This window comes from Phoxinus phoxinus (assembly GCF_949152265.1).
Source record: "Phoxinus phoxinus genome assembly, chromosome: 15".
NCBI lineage: Eukaryota > Metazoa > Chordata > Actinopteri > Cypriniformes > Leuciscidae > Phoxinus > Phoxinus phoxinus.
The window spans coordinates 21409047-21429510 of NC_136890.1; the positions used below are offsets into that span (position 1 = coordinate 21409047).

Genomic DNA, 20464 nt, shown 5'->3' on the forward strand with positions numbered 1-20464 from the left:
GGTATATTTGTCTTCGCCGTTTGAAGACTAAAATTATCAAATATTCTTTGTTCCAAAAATATTTTTCAACTGATGGTTGGTAAAGTTAATTTCTGATCATGATTATATATATAGGTTTCCTTAAACAAAGGTTTGCATATGTATTTTCTCAAAACTGCAGCAATTGGTGACATGGTAGTATGGACATGATCAGAAACAACCGTTAAGCAAAAACATTTTTAAATAATACCCAATGTGTTCAGAAACGAAACAAACCAAGTTTATAGCATAATAGTGATTCAGTGCTATCATTACCGTTAGCTGTTCATTTGCACTTTTTATATTTAAAATAGTTCAAATAAAGCACCGTGATATAAGATTGATATACAGATTGTCGAATGAATTCAGACTAATTCATTGATGTACTCAATGTACCAGTATTGGAATATATGGATAATGCTGTCTTGAAAATATTATAGTGACTCTGGCTATTTGGCATGTTCAATATGTTATAGACATTAGTCTTAAATCAATGGAAACACTTTTCATATTAAACACAGGTATTACAAACCAGATCACATTGTGTCAGTTTGTTTAAAAAAAAATACTAAAATCCACAGGATTAAACAAAAGCACATCAAACAAGTCTTAGAAAAGGCTGTACTCAAGACATAAATGCAAATCCAGCCATCATGCTCTGTTTTTATGGCATTTGTTCCCAAGTACTCTTGACCAAACAGAGGGTCATTATTTCGTACCATTCAGAAATGTATCTGTGAGAAAAGCATTTGTTCACACCTTTACAGGTTCTTAAGAAATACAAAAACAGTTTGTTATATAAAGTGATTCATGTCTAATAATTAGTAACAAAAAGTGTGTCCTGTTGCTGTGTTTTAACAACGTTTCAATCATCATAGCGACTTAATTCATAGAAATTCTGCTGTGTTTGCAAATAAAGTCTTAAAGACAGACCTAAATAATTCCTAAATTAGAAAAATAATCACTATGAAAAACGTTCTTTCCCATAAGAACTGATACACTGTTATTAATAGGACTCAGATTGAAATCTTAAAGATTTTTGATCTAATGGGGGTTGGCATATAGTCACATGATATCGTCCATTGTGTATTTTGATCTATGCATAGTGGTGTGTCATGTAATACCTATAGAGGAATATTGGCAAAAAAATTAAGACTAAAAGGAAGTGGCAATGAAATAATGACCACCACAGACTGTCATTATATATATATATAAAAAAGACTAAGGGGAAATAAAATAGTCTCAAAAATCCTGTTCATGGTGATAGGTACCGCATTTAGCGTGACGGGTGCATGCAGCGGGGTGGCAGTCTCTCTCGCTCATCCGCTGACAGACGAAATGGACAAAACCAGGAACAACCAGCCAGTGAAGCTCTGAAATCTTCCATAATCAACTGTAAATAAATAAAACATGTCTTAATATTATTAAATATAAAAAATATATTTCATGTTTTTTTAAGGTCACCAGTGGCCTGTGGTATTTCCAAATGTATGGTACTAAATTTAGGAAAAAATAAGTGCAAACGTATTACTGAATCATGATTTGTGTGTAAAAACATTTGAAACAGTCCTGTAGGTTTTGGCCCTTTTCTCTTTTGTTGTACTGACCTTAGCACACAGATGATGCTTCAATAGAGACCACACTCTATGAGGTTATTCTTGATGATGACATCAGTGACTGAATCAAACACAAACTGTACGTTCTTGGTGTCTGTGGCACAGGTGAAGTGTGTGTAGATCTCCTTTGTGTCCTTTCTTTTGTTCAGATCCTCAAACTGGCACTGGATGTAGGCCGCTGCTTCCTCATATGCATACGTTCCTGAGCATCACAAGACAAATGTGAGTTTAAGATTTGTGTGTTCAAATTTTTTTTTTGGCAAAGAAATAAATAGTTGTATTTAGCAAGGAAGGATGCATTAAACTGATCAAAAGTGACAGCAGAGACATTTATAACATTACATAGGTTTTCTATTTCAAATAAATGCTACTCTTTTGAGCTTTCTATTCAGAATCCTGAAAACAATGTGTCACAGTTTAAATATTAAGCAGCATGTTTTCAACATTGATAATAATAAGAAATCTTTCTTGAGCACCAAATCAGCATATTAGAATGACTGCTGAAGGATCATGTGACTGAAGACTGGAATAATGATGCTGAAAATTCAACTTTGCCATCACAGGGAAAAATGACATTTTAACATGTATTAAACATAGAACGATTTCTTAATGATACTCCAACAAAACTTTTTAAGTGGGAATATGGAGAATGTTACATCAATGAACAAGTCAGAAGATGATTAGTCGAGGCACAAGATAAAAATACTCAAGTATTTTAGTCCAGTATGAAAAAAAGTGCGATTGCTGCATTCACACCTGCCCAAACAAACCGCACCAAGGGGGACAACGAACTCTAGTGTGATTCAACCGAACTAAATGAGGCAGGTGTGAAAACAGCAATCGCACTCGGGTGCGCACCAAAAGCAGACCAAACAAGCGTACCGAGACCTCCTCGGAGAGGTGGTCTCGGTACGGTTTCAAACGAACTCTGGATCGGTTCGTTTGTGTTGAGAACGTGATCCGACCTTGAACAGACCCAACTGCCAAATAACTGGGGATTTTTGGACTAAACCAGCTGCCGTAGTCAGCGGCGCTGTGCATTATGTCACTGTTTAGCAACATTAATGCACTTTTCTCCTCCTGAAGTGACTCGCCGCGTGCATAGCATAAAACATTATTTTCAAGCCGCATCCTCGCTTCATTCTCAAATGTTATTGTTTGCCTAAAGTGGTGTAGACAAACTATATAATAAACTATGACCAGGGACGGATACAATCAGCCCACGAAATCGTTTCTCTAGAGTAAAAAGCGGCGTGTCTGCCCGATTTTCCTCCTCTTGGTTTACTTCCGTTTGTTCTGTTGGAATTTTCCTGCACGTTAATTCTGACAATCGAAGTGCAGTTATGAAAAGACCCATTTGGCCAACGAGTGATGTGGATGTTGTCACGTGACTGCATTTTGGTTCGTTTCATCAACTGATTCGGACCAGAGTGTGGTGTGAAAAGGAACCAAAACACCTAAAAAAATGCTACAAAGTATTTTTTTCCCTTGGTCCGGACCAAATGAACCGAACTACACGTATGCCCACGACCAGTGCCCATTCGTACACACAATACAGGGCTTGCACACATAAAATCGACTCTTTCGATTGTGCATCATATGTAGTGAGCGTGCCCGCTTTCAAGTGCCCACAATCACTACAAGCTACAGGTCACACGTTTTCTATGAAACGAAACCGATGCACGGTCAGTCAGTTCTAATAGACAGTACTCCCCAGTGCTATAAATGTACCCGCGTTCACGCACCCACATTTATTCTCAAACATGCCGAGCCGTACGGGGCTCGCACCGCGCGCTCTCTCTCTCAGCTGAGAGAGCTGAGCGCGCGCGGGCTGCCCGCTCGATTAAGCGCGCCCCCCGCATCATACGCTGCAATGGCGCCCATGTTACAGCACACGACTGCTCTCGTGTCGCCGCCATTTCGCGACCAGAGCCCGGTTTTTCAACCCGTGCAAGCACAGCCCCGTACAACACAGGGTATGCACACATAAAATCGACTCATGCCGATTGTGCTTTACATGTAGTGAGCGTGCCCACTGTCCAGTGCCCACAACCACTACACACTGCACGTTCCGCGTTTTCTGTAAAAACGAAACTAACGAACGGTCAGTCAGTACACAAACACAGTGTCCCCGGTGTTATAAATGTGCCCGCCACCAAGCGCCCACGTTTATTCACAAATATAACGAGCCCTACGGGGCTCGCCCCGCGCGCTCTCTCTCAACTCAGAGAGCCGAGCGCGCGCGGGATGCATACTGTGTTAAACATACCCCCCGCCTCACACGCCACGGCGTCCATGTTACAGCACACGGTTGCTCTCGTGTCGCCGCCATTTCGCGACCAGGGCCCAGATTACATTCAACCCCTAGTCACACGTGCAGATGCATGGGAAAGACTTCCCGGGGTCTCAGAATGGGTGCTAGAGACTATAAAAGAGGCTATTCGCTACAGTTTCATCGACGCCCTCCCCGTTTCACGGAGAAAGTCGAAACCACGGTAAAAACAGAAGTAGCACACCTACTTCGAGCCGAAATAGCGAAGCTATTGAGCAAAGGGGCCATAGAGCCTTTATCTCAAGCTCAAAGCGAAGGGGGTTGGTACAGCAGATATTTCCTGGTACCCAAGAAAGACGGGGGTCTCAGACCCATTTTGGATCTAAGACGTCTGAACAAAGCGCTAGCAAGGCGAAAGTTCAGAATGCTCACGACCAGAAAAATCCTCGCGCAGATTCGCCGAGGAGACTGGTTTATGGCGATAGATCTGAAAGACGCGTATTTTCACATACAAATTGCGTCACGTCACAGGCGATTTTTGAGATTCGCCTTCGAGGGCCGGGCATATCAGTACACAGTCCTGCCATTCGGCCTATCCCTAGCCTGCTGCGCATGCGCCCACTGCAGTTCTGGTTGAAAGCGCGCGTACCGCGCCGAGCATGGTTGCACGGTCGTTATCGCCTCAAAGTCAATCAGGAATGCATTTCAGCCCTGACACCATGGAGAGCGTCAGACTGGTACCGGTCAGGTGTAAGCCTGGGGACTTCCTCGAGCCTGAAGGTGGTGTCCACGGACGCGTCCACCTCAGGCTGGGGAGCACTGCTCGACGGCAGACCGTTCTTTGGCCAGTGGCCAGAACGAGCCAAACTACCGCACATAAACTGCCTGGAAATAATGGCGGTGGACTTTGCGCTGAGGTGTTTTTGTCCCCGGATAAAAGGGCACCACGTCCTGGTCCGTTCGGACAACATGTCGGTAGTAGCCTACATAAACCGCCAGGGGGGCGTGAAATCCCGAAACCTATTCAGGTTAGCGGAACGCATACTGGTATGGGCCCAGCACAACCTGCGCTCGTTGAGAGCAATGCATGTGCCAGGCCACTTGAATGTAGGCCCAGACAGACTCTCACGGAACAATGTTCCGACGGGAGAGTGGTCTCTACACACACAGACAGTGCGTCTGCTGTGGAAAACGTTCGGCAGAGCGGAAATAGACCTGTTTGCAAACCAGGAAAACACTCACTGCCCAGAATTTTTTTCGAAGAGCACGAACGCGCTGGCCAGTGTCTGGCCCCGCCGTCCGCTCTATGCTTTTCCTCCTGTCTCACTCCTGCCTCAAGTGCTGGAGCGGATCAAGGAAAGCGGATGCTCGGTGCTACTAGTCGCTCCATACTGGACGAATCAACCCTGGTTCCCAGTTTTGATGCGACTGAAGAGTACTGCCCCGTGGCCGGTTCCAGTGAGGAGAGACCTCCTCTCGCAGGCCAAGGGCTCGATTTTGCATCCTCGCCCGGAGCTCTGGTCCCTACACGTATGGGCCATAAACGGGTACCCGCTAACCTCCCAAAGGGAGTGTTAGACACGATCGAACAGGCTAGGGCTCCGTCTACTAGACGGCTCTACGCTTCCAAATGGTCGGTGTTCTCTGGCTGGTGTTCAGACCAAGGTCTGTCACCGCTTCAGTGCGGGGAAACGGAGATTCTCTCCTTCCTCCAAGAACTGTTGGATAAGGGAAGAACCCCATCCACGCTCAAAGTCTATGTGGCTGCCATATCAGCAGTGTTGGGTATAGTTACTTTGGAAAGTAGTTAATTAGGTTACAACGTTACCATCAATTAAAAGTAATCAGTTACGTTACTGCGTTATCTATTCATAAAAGTAACGCGTTAGAGTACTCATGCGTTACCAAAAATTAAAAGCCGTTTGCAGCGCCTCACACATGCTGCAGCTTAATTGACAGACACGGCCCCCTTTAAATGCACCTAGAAGTCGTGACTCCTGGCAATGAATAACGTCAGTCATCCGACTAAATTAACACTGCAGGATAACAATAACAGGAAAGACAGTCATAGGCTATTCCACATAGCGTTTTATTTATTTATTTATTTATTATCACAGAACATATTAATCAAAATTCACACCTTCCCAGCCCGGGTAGTAGAGATGCGCGGATGGGCTATTATTTCAATAAAAAAATCAATAATTATAATGCCAATATTAATTCAGTATAGAAATGCAGTCATCCCAAGTCTATCGGAAGTTCCGGGAGTCTCCCGCATATTGATAGCAGCTCACTGATGCCCGCGAATTAGTTAAAATCTCCGGAATCTAGAGCGAGCGCGCCCGCGAGACAGAGACTGTGCTCCAAACCCGTTTATATACTGTCTATGTCCAAACCGCGCAGCGCGTGCATGGCAGAGCGGGAGAGAGAGAGCAAGAGACTGCGCGCGTGTGCCTTAATGAAGCTGGAGGGTGGTGGAGTATTGAAGCGCAGAAACACTGTCTTGATCCTGGGGAAATTTTTTTATTTCGGGATTTTCCTTTCCTTAAAATAACGGATTACTTTTTTTAAAAAATAACGAAGTTACTGATTACTTAACGCACAAAACTAACGCGTTAAGTTACACATTTCACGAAAAAGGTAATTAGAGTACTCTAACGCGTTACTTTATAACGCGTTACCCACAACACTGCATATCAGCGTTCGTTAATCCAACGCTTGGCCATTCACTGGGCAGAAACGACCTGGTGGTCCGTTTCCTTAGAGGAGCCAGGAGGTTAAACCCTCCAAGGCCTCCTTCAGTCCCCGTTTGGGACCTTTCTACAGTGTTGAACGCTATGAAAGGGGCCCCTTTCGAGCCTATTCACTCAGTTGACATGAAACACCTGTCTTTCAAGACCGTGTTTCTTCTGGCTCTCGCTTCAGTGAAGCGTGTGGGGGATTTGCAAGCGCTCTCAGTTAGAGCTTCTTGTATGGAGTTCGGGCCAAACGACTCTGTAGTCGTGTTGAAACCGAAGCATGGGTACGTACCTAAGTCCCTCAACACACCGTTCAGGGCTCAGGTCATCTCCCTGTCGGCCCTGCCGGCCTCGGAGGACGGAAATAGCTCCCTTTGCCCGGTCAGGGCATTGAGAGCTTATGTGTCCCGCTCTGCTGTTTTTCGACAGACGGAGCAGCTCTTTGTTTCGTTCAGTGGGCGCTCTAAAGGGCGAGCCGCGACGAAACAGAGTCTATCTCGATGGGTAGTGGATGCCATTGCGCTAGCCTACGCATCTAGAGGTTTGGAATGCCCCCTGGGCATCAGAGCACATTCTACGAGAGGCATGGCCTCTTCGTGGGCTTGGTATAGTGGAATCTCGCTACAAGATATCTGTATGGCGGCAGGCTGGGCCTCCCCGTCTACATTTATACGGTTCTATAACCTAGAGGTTCCTGCGCTGCAGGCTAAACTGCTCTCGGTCTAGAAGACTATGTTTTAGTGTTCCTGCCCCGCGTTGCGGCCCAGGTCACTTCAATGTTTAAGCATCACTCACTGACATGGTGTCCCATGAGCATGCTGTTACCCCTCATATATATATTTAATATTTTCATATATATGTTATTATGCCCTTAGAGGCACTACTATAAAGGGATGATGCTATTTTAGCCGCTCTCCCTATACTTCTTGGGGTAGGCACTTGTATGCCAGGGCGCGCGCGCCCTTAGGTGTCTGTGTCGGTCCAAGAGCACGCACGGCGTTTTACATGGGGTTCCCGTAGTGTTCTTTCGACGCAGTACGAGAGAACTCTACGTAAGAGAACGTACTCGGTTACTAACGTAACCTCGGTTCTCTCTAGGAGAGGGAACGAGTACTGCGTCTCATGCCGTGCGTGCCCACGCTGCGTCGCTTTCGTGACGAAAATCGGTGTGTTAGACAGCTATGCTCGTATTTATAGACCTAGGCCACGCCTGTTTCGGCGGGAGATGACGCAGAATGGGCGCGAAGCGCCCTCATTGGTCAGCGTCTCTGGCCTCGCATAGGCTGTGCTTTTCTGGCGGAGCAGCCAATGGGTGAGCGATATTGCTCCGCCTAGGGTTGTATGCTACAGAAAAGCGTTTTACATGTTTACAAAATTAAGGATTAATTTTTAGGCTTCAATCTCGACAAAGAAATACTTTCCCGTAGCGTTCTTTCGACGCAGTACTCGTTCCCTCTCCTAGAGAGAACCGAGGTTACGTTAGTAACCGAGTACGTTTTCTACAATGGTCCAGCCCATTGGCCAGACTGATTTCAATGGAATACACTGAGGACAAATCAACATCTATAAATGTACTGTGTTTTAAAAATTAAGACAGAGTGAGGCACTAAAACCTCTCCAAACCGGCAAGACTCAACTTTCACCCGGCCCTGAAGGATGATAACTTGCAGACACAAAACAGAGGTTTTTCCACAGTGCTTCCCCTCATCTGATAGGTTGTTCAAACTTAACCTCATGTAGTCCCTTCTTCATTTATATAACTTTTTATAAACAAGCAATACTTCATCCACTCTGCAGTTTGCCCTAAAGGCTCTAGCAATATAATGACGATTGAGTAAATATATGATTTAATTTTAGACGTGATTTAAATAGTTTTTCAGGCCCATCTAAAACAGATGGTTCAAGTTAGTAATACAACTATTGTTGAATATACTGTCTTATTAGTAGCATCATCCTTCAAAACATATACATTTAGCTGTGAGTTTACATGTAATGTTATTTAAGACACTTAGTAACTTTTCAATCATAAGTACAATATTTCAATATTTGATTTAATCTCACCAGAGTATTCTGGGTAGCATATCGTGAGTGGACTTCTCTTGATCTTCTCTTCGAACAGATCCTTCTTATTGAGGAAGAGGATGATGGATGTGTCTGTGAACCACTTGTTGTTGCAGATGCTGTCAAAAAGCTTCATGCTCTCATGCATTCGGTTCTGTGGACACATCAAGATCAACATATTGCTCCGAGACTCATTTATGTGTTCACATTTGATCGGTTTGACAACTGAGAGCTGAGATTTGCATTAAAAAAAGCTCAGTGCCGTGACGGAATTAATGCGTATTTAATTCTATAATGTGCAATTAATTCCGCTGAAAGTCAATATGCAACCTAAAATCATCCTTTTATGGAAAAATAGTCAGTGTATTTTAAGAAATTGGGTCTCATGAGGAAACTATGTGGGTTTTCCATGAGCTATGAGAAAATCACTTTAACACAACCAGGGCAAACGGAACATCCCCTGTGGTGGCGATGGAGAAATAAACAAAATACTGAGCTCTGCTACTAGCTTTTCTCACTGATTATCATCTTTTACCACATTTGCATTAATCCGTCATATCAAATGTGTCTTGGAATTGGTCATGTGGTCTTGCTAACAGACTAGTGTGTCATTCTGATTTAGCTGTGGGATCACAGTGGGAAGGAAACTCACCATCTCTTCATCTTCAGCTAAGACCAGGTCATAGTCGCTGAGCGCCACACAGAAGATAATGGCAGTGACGCCTTCAAAACAATGAATCCATTTCTTCCGCTCTGAACGCTGACCACCAACATCAAACATCCTGTTCAGATACAAGCAGCATATACTGTGATCAGGCCATGAGACAGAGAGACAGAGAGAGTGAGAGAGACAGAGAGACAGAGAAACAGAGAGAGAGAGAGAGAGAGAGAGAGAGAGAGAGAGAGAGAGATGACACTTACTTGAAGTAGAGCTCTTTGAAGGTGAAGTGTGTTTCTACAATGCCAGTGGTCTTGACCCGAGTTCTCAGCACATCTTGTTGAGTGGGCATGTAGGTGGGCTGGGATATCCTATCCAGGTCATTCAGATAGCTGGACAAGAGACAAACCATAGTGAGCATTTCTGAGTGAAAGCCCTTACAAAACAATGTCAGGATGGTTTAAAGAGCAATTAGAAGGACATTTTGAAATCCTCACATTTCTCTGTCGATTCTTAATACTCCCAAACGCAGGATCTATTACGTAAAATGTACAGTACTGTATGTATTGTAAGAAGAGTCTCAGTAGCTGGAACACATTTAAAAAGGATGCACCGGTTCTGAGACCTGCACACATACTTTTATTTTATTATACTTTTTATCTTTTTGAGCTGACAAGCATCATTGATTTAATTATTCAACAGAATATGTGACATGAAGGTTTAAAGTCGATCTGTAAACGGCCCATGGCCCTGATAATGGCAATGATGGACTGGATAGTATTGCTGTGAACCACGACTTTATACTGCTTGCACTCCTCATCTGAGTAACCATCTTTAAGAATGATCCTGAAGTATTTACTGTTACTTTTATTTACAATTTACTGTCACTTTTGATCACTTTATTGGTGAATCCTTGGTGAATAAACAAATTAAATGTATGTTAAAAAAAATGTTTTACTGACCCCAACTGTAGTGTAACTTTTTTTTTTTTACAATTACGGTGGTGGAGAGTGAGAGAGACTCTACAGTCACTGCAGTACAGGCCTGTGGCTACAATAAAGATGCATCCATCAAACGACCCATCCACTCTGATTCTGCCATAACAGTAGCTCACAACATAAAACTTCTTTCATATTGGAAGATTTGGCTCTATAGTTTCAATGCATGAACGCATGAGTTCACTGAGAGGAGAGAAGTTTGCTCTTGATTATCATTACATACTGGAAACATTCTTAGTGGCTACCAAAGCTGAAAACAGAGTGAAAGAATGACGGTAACATGGAAAAAATCTGAGGGGGAAAAAAAGTTGCGCAATGCAATTCAGAAAGCCACAAATTTCCCCAGTCAATGAACTGGAATCTACCAGGTAAAAAAAAATGTTAAACAGGTCTGCACAAGGAAACCAAAATCTGATTTACTCCACATCAAACACTTCAAACAAAAGCATGATGATTCTGTGGAGACAAATTATGGTACAATAAACCAAAGGTTTTGTAAGTAAAAACAATATTTGCAAAATGACTATCTAAAGTCATAAGCCAAAATAAACATTGGCATGTTCTGTTCAAATAATTGTAAACTTTATTTTAAAATGTATAAAAGTATTTGGACACTTAAATGTTTATGTATGTTACTGAACAAAATATCAAACTAACAACATTTATTTGATAGAAATACAGCACAAACAAATATATCTGTTTATTTATATATTATTTAGACACGTTCTGGATGTCAAACATGTTATCGCGATGAACTGCACATGTGGTCACTCTGCTAGGCCCCACAGAATAGCTTGTGAAAAACCTTGGTCCATCTCAAGAAAGTGCACTTACTATGCTGCTGAATCATTGAGTTGATACTCTCGTGATCTGACGAAACACGTCTGCACTCCTTCATCCTTCCACAGCTGGCGGATGACCCCAGAGAGCTCAGGGGTCATGACCCCTTCCTCTGCAGTGCTTGCGAGCACGAAAAGCTGACGAGCGTCATCCTGATGTTAAACAGAACACAATCTGAAAACTGGTCTCCTTTAATGATACTATAAGCTGTCAGTCAATTTCAATTTTGAACATGGAGTATGTTACTCATAATTCTTTTGAATTAATTACAATATATCTCATAAGCTCATGAATCAAGCTACAATAGGTGTGTTGCATGTTTGTTTTCGTATGACAGGAATTATAATATATATATATATATTGCTGTATATTACCACGTATATATATAAATAATTAAATATCATTCTTCCTTGTGTTAATTTGGTGAAAAACAGGGAAATCCTCAGTAGATTCCAGTGAGGGAAAACAACAACAGTAGATTATTGCTGTATTGAGATATTGTGACCAATTATGGTGGTTCAGAGCATCATGATATTATAAATGATCGAAATACTTTTGTCCTGGGAAGGCTGAAAAGAAGAACTAAACTCAGTTTGAGTTGTCCAGAGGGTGTAAACATTGCTGTACTCGAATTCCAGCACTATGCAGTCTAGACAAGAGAAGTAATAAATTCTTGCTTATGGGTTATTCTGCGTGCATTTTTCATTTACGTATCTTACCGCTCTTGCAGAGTCCCCAAAGTCGATCTTTAAACGGCCCATGGCCCTGATAATGGCAATGATGGACTGGAGAGTGTTGCTGTAAACCACGACTTTATACTGCTTGCACTCCTCAGCTGAGTAACCATCTTCATGAATGATCCTGAAAGTAAAACAAATCCGATAGGATAAATTCATCTACTGCGCATCAAACAAAACAATTAAATCAACAAAATCCAATGATAACTGCCAGCAATGTTCCCTCAGTCTAGGCTGTTCTGATTCTGATGTTGGTCATCCACAAACCAAAATATTCAGTACAGAAAGCAAATAAAAAATACATGCGATTGCTTGAATGGCCATATAATCATTCATTTATTTACAAATTAATATAAAATATGTATTATATACAATGATTTCCAATGTATTTTGATTATAAGCACTATATATATATATATAGATATATACACATACACATGAATATCTATATAATTTATATAAACATAAATGTATGTATAGTATAAAAGAAAGAATATAATTTAAAATTTTACAATATTAATATAATAATAAACACACACACATACATGTACACAAACAAATGTTTTTTTGTGCAAAAAAATAAATCAAAACACTCACTTCATTTGCTTAACTATTGTACTCTTTCCTGATTCCCCAGCACCTAAAAGAGGACACACAACGTGGTTGATGAGGTTGATATGGCAAATTGATAAATGCAGTCTATTCGCCTGACCCCAAACATCACACGCTCAGGAGAAGGTCTGCATTAGATGAATAGAAGCTTTCAACCTCTGCCTCCCACATCACAAGCCCAGCATGAGCTGCAGAATGAGCTCTCTATTTCAGGTTGCGCTTGCCATACGGTGAGATTAAATGCCCTGAAGATGAAAGGTTTGTCTGATGTTATTTCCCCCAGCCAAAGTGTTTGTTAGGACGATAGGCGAGCTTTTTATAAACAAGTCAAATGACTCACTTGGATGGCTTATTAACCAACACACCAGAAAGAGATGTTTGTACAAACATGAGCAAACAGGCCAGTGGACGCATGGTGTGTACATAATCCAATGCTTAACTGTAATTCTCAACAGGAATGAATAGAACATTTCAAATTTTTATGCAAATTGGCAGGTATTGCATGATGTTTTTTAACACATTTTGGATATGGAGTAACAGATTCTGTCCCCAACAAAATACATTTGCATTATCCAAGATACCCGTTGAACTTTAAATATTCTTTGGCTTGCCATTCTGGTGAAAAGTGACCAAAGTGCTGTACAATAAAAGAATCACAATGAATTAAAAAGGAAAAAGATTCAGCCCACTTGGTCAACTGTTCAATCTTCAGGGTCATTTGTGCTGGTGGTTACATGCAGCAAATCTACTGTAAGATGCATTAAGGGTTAGATCAATAATTTCTGCTTCTGAGGTGTGGATTGCTGCCCTATTAGCTCAAATTTATGGCAGGGCGAGGGAATAACTGTGGGTCTTTGGGGCTAGAGAATCATGTGAAAAATTTCTTCTGAGCGTCTTGAACCGCAGGCATGCTTGCAGCCGAGAGTGAGACGGCCAAAACGTCCTGCCACGTCTGATGAGGCCTTGGCACAAGTAAAAGCACAATGAGTTATCAATGGCTGAGAGAAACTGAAACAGTTCTTTAAAATCAGACCTGGACTTTCCAACCAGATAGAGAACACACACAAACCTATTGACCTTTACAACAGTGACCAGTTAAGCAAGCCGAATCAGTTTTTTTTAAAGGAGTAGGCTAGTTCACCCCAAAAAGCCAAATTTCTATACAAATCATTAAAATTGGGTCATCATGAACTGGATCAAATGATTCCTAAAGTGGCCTGCAAAAACTCATGAATCTGGCATTGTTACTTCTCTCATTAACATAAGTTAGGTTAGCAATATAATGACAGCATCATAGATTTAGACAGCAATGCATCATAAAATTAGATCAAAACCTCAAGGATAAAGATTATATTTAAATTGTACTATTTATAACAGCAAAAAAAGGTACCTTATAAAAATATTGTTTAATTTCACATATATATTGCATAATAAAATAAACAGACAATTTAGTTCAAATATAAATAAAGTCCAAAACCATGAGCAAATGATGTTGGGCTCGTATCGGCAATCATAAGCTAACAATCTAACTAGCTAACTCACTCATTTGAAGTCTCTCATTGTGAGAGAACTGATTTAGGATCAGCCAAAGTCAATGTGATCATTCACTGCACACAAAGCGGAAGCTAGATCAGAACTTCCACACTTTCCCCTAATAACTGCAACTCTGGAATGAAAGCCACACACGGTCTGGATTCTGTCCGACTCCGAGCATCAGGTCTCGCACCGGGACTGTGCAGCACAGGCACAACATCTCCACATACACATGTGAATGCTTTGAATGGGTGTGGTAATGGCTCACTCCTGCTGTAATTATATAGTTAGTTGCAGTGGCATGTGCAGTGTGGTTAAGATCACTACTATTATCAACCCCAGCTGAGCAGAGGCATGATTTATGATTTATTTTCCTTTAGCCTTTTCAACAGTGCAGGTTTACATAGAGCTGTGAGCAGACAGACACCAGATGCCAAACCCCCTACTGAGCAATATCCTCCAGTGGGATAATCATAGTGTTATCAAACAGAAACTAATTTTACATTAAGAAGTCTTCCCTCAGTTCGTCAGTTGACAAGCAAAACGAGAGAGTTCACCCCAAAAAATGAAAAGTCTGTAATTATTTACTCAACCTCATTGTTTCTGTGGAAAACAAAAGGATATAGCCTACATTTAAATCGTCACACAGCTCTTTTTCAAACAGGAACCTTTACAGTGACCTGTGTGACCTTTTGAGAGACCGCTTCCTAAAATATAAAGGCAAGTATATTTTCACATATTAAAAACCCAACTACACTTTGTGAAAAAATATTAATATTAAGTGTGCTATTATAAAGACAATACGTTTCAACACAACAATAACAAAATACATACATGGGCCTAATTGTCATGAGTGAACTATACCAGAGCCGGTCTACGGAGAGCCTGGCCACTCCCTATTAAGTCCTATTGTACCGAATTTTGGTTGTAGTTCCACCCGAGTTCCACTAGGGGCGATCGCCCATGAGTGCAAAATGAATGGGAGTCTATGGAGCTAGACGGCTAAATTTGTCTATTTCACCCGATTGCCGTGGGGAAATCTCAGATTTGATTATAGGTTTTGCAAGTTCAACATGGGTTATAGGTCGCAAGTTGAATGAACGAGTTCTTATGTCCTTTCAATGTCTTACAGTTTGAGTTGTTGTTGCCCATAACACGCTAGCATTCTGCTAATGAATGCTGATTGGTCAGTGAAGGACTGATTACGACCAGAGATACCGCTTGATCAGCGGGACCAGAATGTCTTCTAGCCTGTGTTGTCGATGCCTCGAGAGAAAAGAAAGTGCAGAGCGCGAAAGCACCAAAGTTACTGAAGGATTGCCGTAAAGCAGTATCTCTGGTCATACATTATAAAATACTTTTTAAAGCAAATAAGTGACTAAAAAAATCTAACACCCAGCAATGTGTAATTTATTTGCATCTCCTTTCGAATACAACATTCAAATTACCAGACAAAAAATTATATCTTGAGAAAAGTGGATTTTGAGGGGTATAGCTCCATTCATTCTGCACTCGTCCTGTGAGTACTGTATTACTAATTTAGTTTCGTTTTCAATGTTTCCTGTTCTGATTTGCCTGTGCCCTTAGTTATTGATTTAATTAATCGGTTCATACTTATTTTGGTTACTCTCCCTGCGCATTTAAACTCTGAGTTCTGTCAGTTCATTTGTCCGGTATCGGCTAAGTTTAATGAAGTAATTTAATGCTATCTTTTCTCCAGTGATCTCCTGAGTGTTCTGTGTAGATTTAATAAGGACCGTTTTTGTTCCCCACTCCTTTCTTTGTGTGCGTTCATTACAGCCATTTGTGACAGAGTTTCGGACCCTAAGAAACTTTTTTATTTCTTTTTTTCCCCTTTAGTTTCTACCCTCGCATATAGACCTACCTGCTGTCCAACTGCTCAGCCCCGAGCAGAAGGACCATTCCCTGGAAGACCACACTAGTTTGTTTTTTTTACCTGGCGTGCCGAACTCGCTATCCGGACCACTCTCTCTGGGTTTTTTACATCACCAGCCTCAGCGAGCGGTCCAAGGCATGCCTCCCTTAGAACGGTCCTCAAGAGGATTTCGCCACGTTGTGGAGTGGGTGCTGGTGAACAGCGCATCGGCAACAACTTGACAGCAGTCAGGACTGAGCTAAGGATCGTCCCAGATCGTCCTTCCTCCATCGACTCTGCCGTGGGTCATCGTCCTGGCTGCGCACTGCATGGGTTCCTGTCTGACTACTAATGTTCCTGGTTCCTCCCAACCTCCCATCGCCGCCCTGACCTCTCCTTCTTTCATCTCCTCTGGTGTCCTGCACTTTGCCAGCCCCTCGTCCTCCTCCAAAGCCGCACCTTCCTGAAAGCAGCCTGGACTAATGTACCATGTTCTGTTTTAGTTTTCACTGTGTTTCCTGTTCTGGTTTGCCTGTGTTCTTTGTGCCTTAATTAGTTGCCACTTTCACTTGTTCATACTTATTTTGATTACTCTCCCTGTCCATTTAAACCCTGAGTTCTGTCAGTTCATTTGTCCGTCATCGTCTAAGTTAAATGTGGTTGTTTGTGTAGATTTGTGTTCTAGAAGTGTTTTGTGTAGATTTAATAAATACTTTTTATGCTCCCCATTCCTTTCATCATGTGCGTTCATTACAGCCACCGTGACAAGTACCTGTGTTCATCCTATTTTATTTCAGTTAGGCCTAGTTGCCAATTAAAGATTTTTGTTACATTTTGAAGTTTCAGAGGATTTTCATCTAATATTTATATTTTATTTAAACAATGTATTGTTCTAGTTAACAATAACAGCACTGATATACCATACTCAGTTGTGTTGAACAGATAGAAAGAGATTAACAACAGTGGAATATAAAAGAAGCTTAATTTTTTAATCATAATAGCTTCTTGTTTTGTGTTTCGCAGAAGTCAGATAGACAGGTTTGGAACGATATAAAGGTGAGAAAATGATGACCGAATTTTCATTTCTGGGTGTAGTACCCCTTTAAATAGACCACTTGAATAGCAGTTCAGCCAGAAGCAATAGTTTAGTCATTATAGCCTAATGCCCCTGAATCTGCTGATGTCAGGAAAGCCACAGTGGACACAAAGAAAAATTCACAAGTGAGTTCTCACAATGTGATTAAGCTAAGAGCACATTGTGCAGTGCTAATTAGCTACAACTAAGCCATAGTGAACTGTCAGACAGTTGCAATCCTCTTGCCAACAGGGATGTAGCCATGCTGTCTAAACTCGGCAGCAGTATTAAAACAGCGAGAGCAGATAAAAATAATTTGGTAATTCAGGATGACTCTCAGAACTCGCCGTCCTTAGACAGTTCTTTCATAACGGCTTTTATTTATGAACTCCATTCTGAGTTTAGCGGAGCATGTAATATTCGGCTCATTGAAATGCTCGCCCCACTTCCAGCATACTGTGGGTTTCTGCATTCAGAGTAAAAAGCCAAACCCCCCTAACATGCCCCAATGCACGAATTAAATGCCAAGAGGGGAAGGGTTACATAACTTGAGAGAAAAGAGAAAAAAAAAGAAACGAAAAAAAAGAGAGATGATTTTCATGCACACAAAGACTTGTACAAATGTCTACCTGCTGACAGGAACGCTTGTTTGCCCTCGTCTAATCTGTTTGTGACTTAAAAATTTAAACATTAAACATGAATTCGAAAAATATCACCAAACACCAATAGACAAAGTGATCATAACTTTTGATTGTGTAATCTGCTATCTACAATGTTTTTAACCTGTTTTGACAGAGAATCTGCATGCAGAAGAATATCACAGTGACAGTCCAAAGGAATTCCCTCCCACACAAAAATCACAGCGGTCCCTCCATATTTTACCACTCCTCTGACAAATCCCAGTACGGTTTACTCAGAGAAACAACCTGTCAACAGCTGACAACAACAAACAGAAACGACAGCTGTCACAAGGCACTTGCTACATCATTGGAATAGGCCTATATATTTACATTACTTTTTTTTAGCACTTTTATCCAAACTCTAAAGAAACCCACAAATAATCAGAGTTGTGCCTAGTTATCTGAGAGTTGTGTCTAGTTACTATGCACCATTTACAGTATATTACTGTACAGTCACTAGCTGACTAGCTTGTATGCTACCAATAAAGTATCCACACACAAAAAATAGACAGACAAAACACCAGTATTTTGTCACTCTAATGGTCCAAAACAACCATTATCTTCTGCATGCCATCACGCTTTGAGAGCTGGAATACAGCCACAATCACATCATTACTTTTCGCTATTTCCCTCCATCACACTGCCGTGATTCCAGGGTGTGTGAGAGTGTTTGTCATACAGAGCAACCAAACGGTGTAACTTAGGTAAAATATGGTAATAACCTAAAAGGGATGATCAATGGATGTTTTAGGACACCGGGGGAGGATTTCCGCGGGAAAACATGTTTTGACAACACTGAGCCAACATAACACATTCTTAAACACCCAGCAAAACATTTCAGCGTAAAGCTGAATTTTTAAGTTTGATCGCTGCCTTTGTAATATTAACGTGAATATTTGCAGTGATGATAAGTTTTCACTTTTTGGACAGCTTGCTTGCATGAAGACAATCGAGTTGAAGCTCCAAAAGCGCTTAAAACAGAGATATAACAGAAGAAAAAAATACACATTGTACACAACATGTATGTGTGTATACAACATAGCATGAATTACTGAATATTGCTGGTATTAAGAAAGTTTATCATACCGAGCAGCAGTAGCTTGACTTCTCTGGATGCTTTCTCTCCGTCCTTTTGCAGGTTCCGATCAATCATCTTACTCCTCTCCATCGCTTCTTTATCTTCAGCACTTAAAGTGCAACCCATTTTTCAAAACGTTTATAAAACAATTAATAAACACCTTTAAAACTTAACGCGGTTGTAATTATCCTAGAGCTTGGAGAATAACGAAGCCAAAGCGAGAAAAGGCGTTGGCAGGTATGCTGCACGTGATGCTGCCAGCGTATGAAAACAGACCCTTTAAAACATGTTAAATGGCAGCTCTGATAACATCAATAGTATACTTGACCGCTGCAACTAACGTTACATTAGCTGGGACAGCACAGAGTACCCACAACCAGAAACACAGAAGAATAATGTTTCCGTGACTAAAAAGTATCCATCGATGTGGCTCTGCGGTCTGTTTTGAAAAATTCGCAAAAAAAACGGTATCCAAGACTGTATCCAAAACGTAGCTAAATGTCTCGAAGTGGATCACAGTGGCGCTGTAACGATTCGGTGTTTTTGAACGAATCTTTGAAGTGAACGAATCGTTTTGGTTCACTTCCATGCACTGAATCAAATGTTTGGTTCGTAAGTCTCTCCCCTTTGTGACTGATTTCCTAACACACGAACCAACAGAAATCGACTGCGACTTGTGAGGGAGAAATATTATTGGTTGGGCCTACTGAACGAACACGCCCATTTCACAAACGATTCTGTTTTAAGTTTAAACAGAAATCGGAGCGCCAGAATCGACTGATGTAGGCTAATTTATCTCGTTCTCGAACCAAGATCTGGCGTAATGAAAGGATCACTTAACAAATCAGTGAATCTTTTTAGTGCATGATTCAAGTCACTAATATGTAAAACTCGATATAATTTACAGAGGCGCATTGATGCAGGGCAGTATCATACAAACCAAAATAAGTTAAATAAATAAATAAATAGACGTAATCCAATTCAAACCCAAAATGTACCATCATGCTGCTTTTTGTAAAACAATATATATATATATATATATATATATATATATATATATATATATATATATATATATATATATATATATATATATATATATATATATATATATTGTTTTTTCTTTTCTTTGTGAGTTTCACCTTTTGCTTTAAAGGGATATAGTTCACACAAAACTTTTACTCACACTTCATGTTGTTCCAAACCTGTATGAGTTTCTTCTGTCGAATGAACATAAAAGAAGATATTTTAAAGTAACCAGACAGCACCCATTGACTTCCATAGAAGGAAAAAAAATACTATGGGAGTCAATTGGTGCCATAATCTGGTTACCAATATTCTTAAAAATATCTTATTTTGTGGGGGGTTTTTTAAAAGAGAAAAGAAACTCACACAGGTTTGGAAAAACATGAGTAGCCTAAATGATGACAAAAATTCATTTTTGGGTGAACTAACCCTTTAAGAAATTCTTGCCTAAGACATTGATCAAGGGTCTACACACAATATTCGATGCAAGAGCGCCCCCGTAGAAATAACTTTTAGCAAAATCGCTGCAAAATGAATTAGATAAAGTATTGCAGGACGTTTCAGTTATTTAGCTATTGCCATTTTTTAAACTGTACTGATTGTAGGCTAATCAACAGGATAGTTTAACTTTCAGACTTTTGTTTAA

At 40.9% G+C, this 20464-nt stretch overlaps 1 protein-coding gene across 1 annotated transcript; it reads right to left on the minus strand.

Moving 5' to 3' along the window:
- Positions 1-577: 577 nt before the first annotated feature.
- Positions 578-19440, minus strand: gnai3 (guanine nucleotide binding protein (G protein), alpha inhibiting activity polypeptide 3). Its single transcript, XM_079636681.1, has 9 exons — positions 18801-19440; positions 12536-12578; positions 11921-12062; positions 11196-11353; positions 9627-9755; positions 9358-9487; positions 8706-8859; positions 1626-1836; positions 578-1411 (listed from the first exon to the last, which is right to left on the minus strand). Exons 1-8 carry the CDS (start codon positions 18916-18918, stop codon positions 1646-1648), a joined length of 1065 nt encoding a protein of 354 aa, XP_079492807.1. The 5' UTR covers positions 18919-19440; the 3' UTR covers positions 578-1411; positions 1626-1645.
- Positions 19441-20464: the final 1024 nt, after the last annotated feature.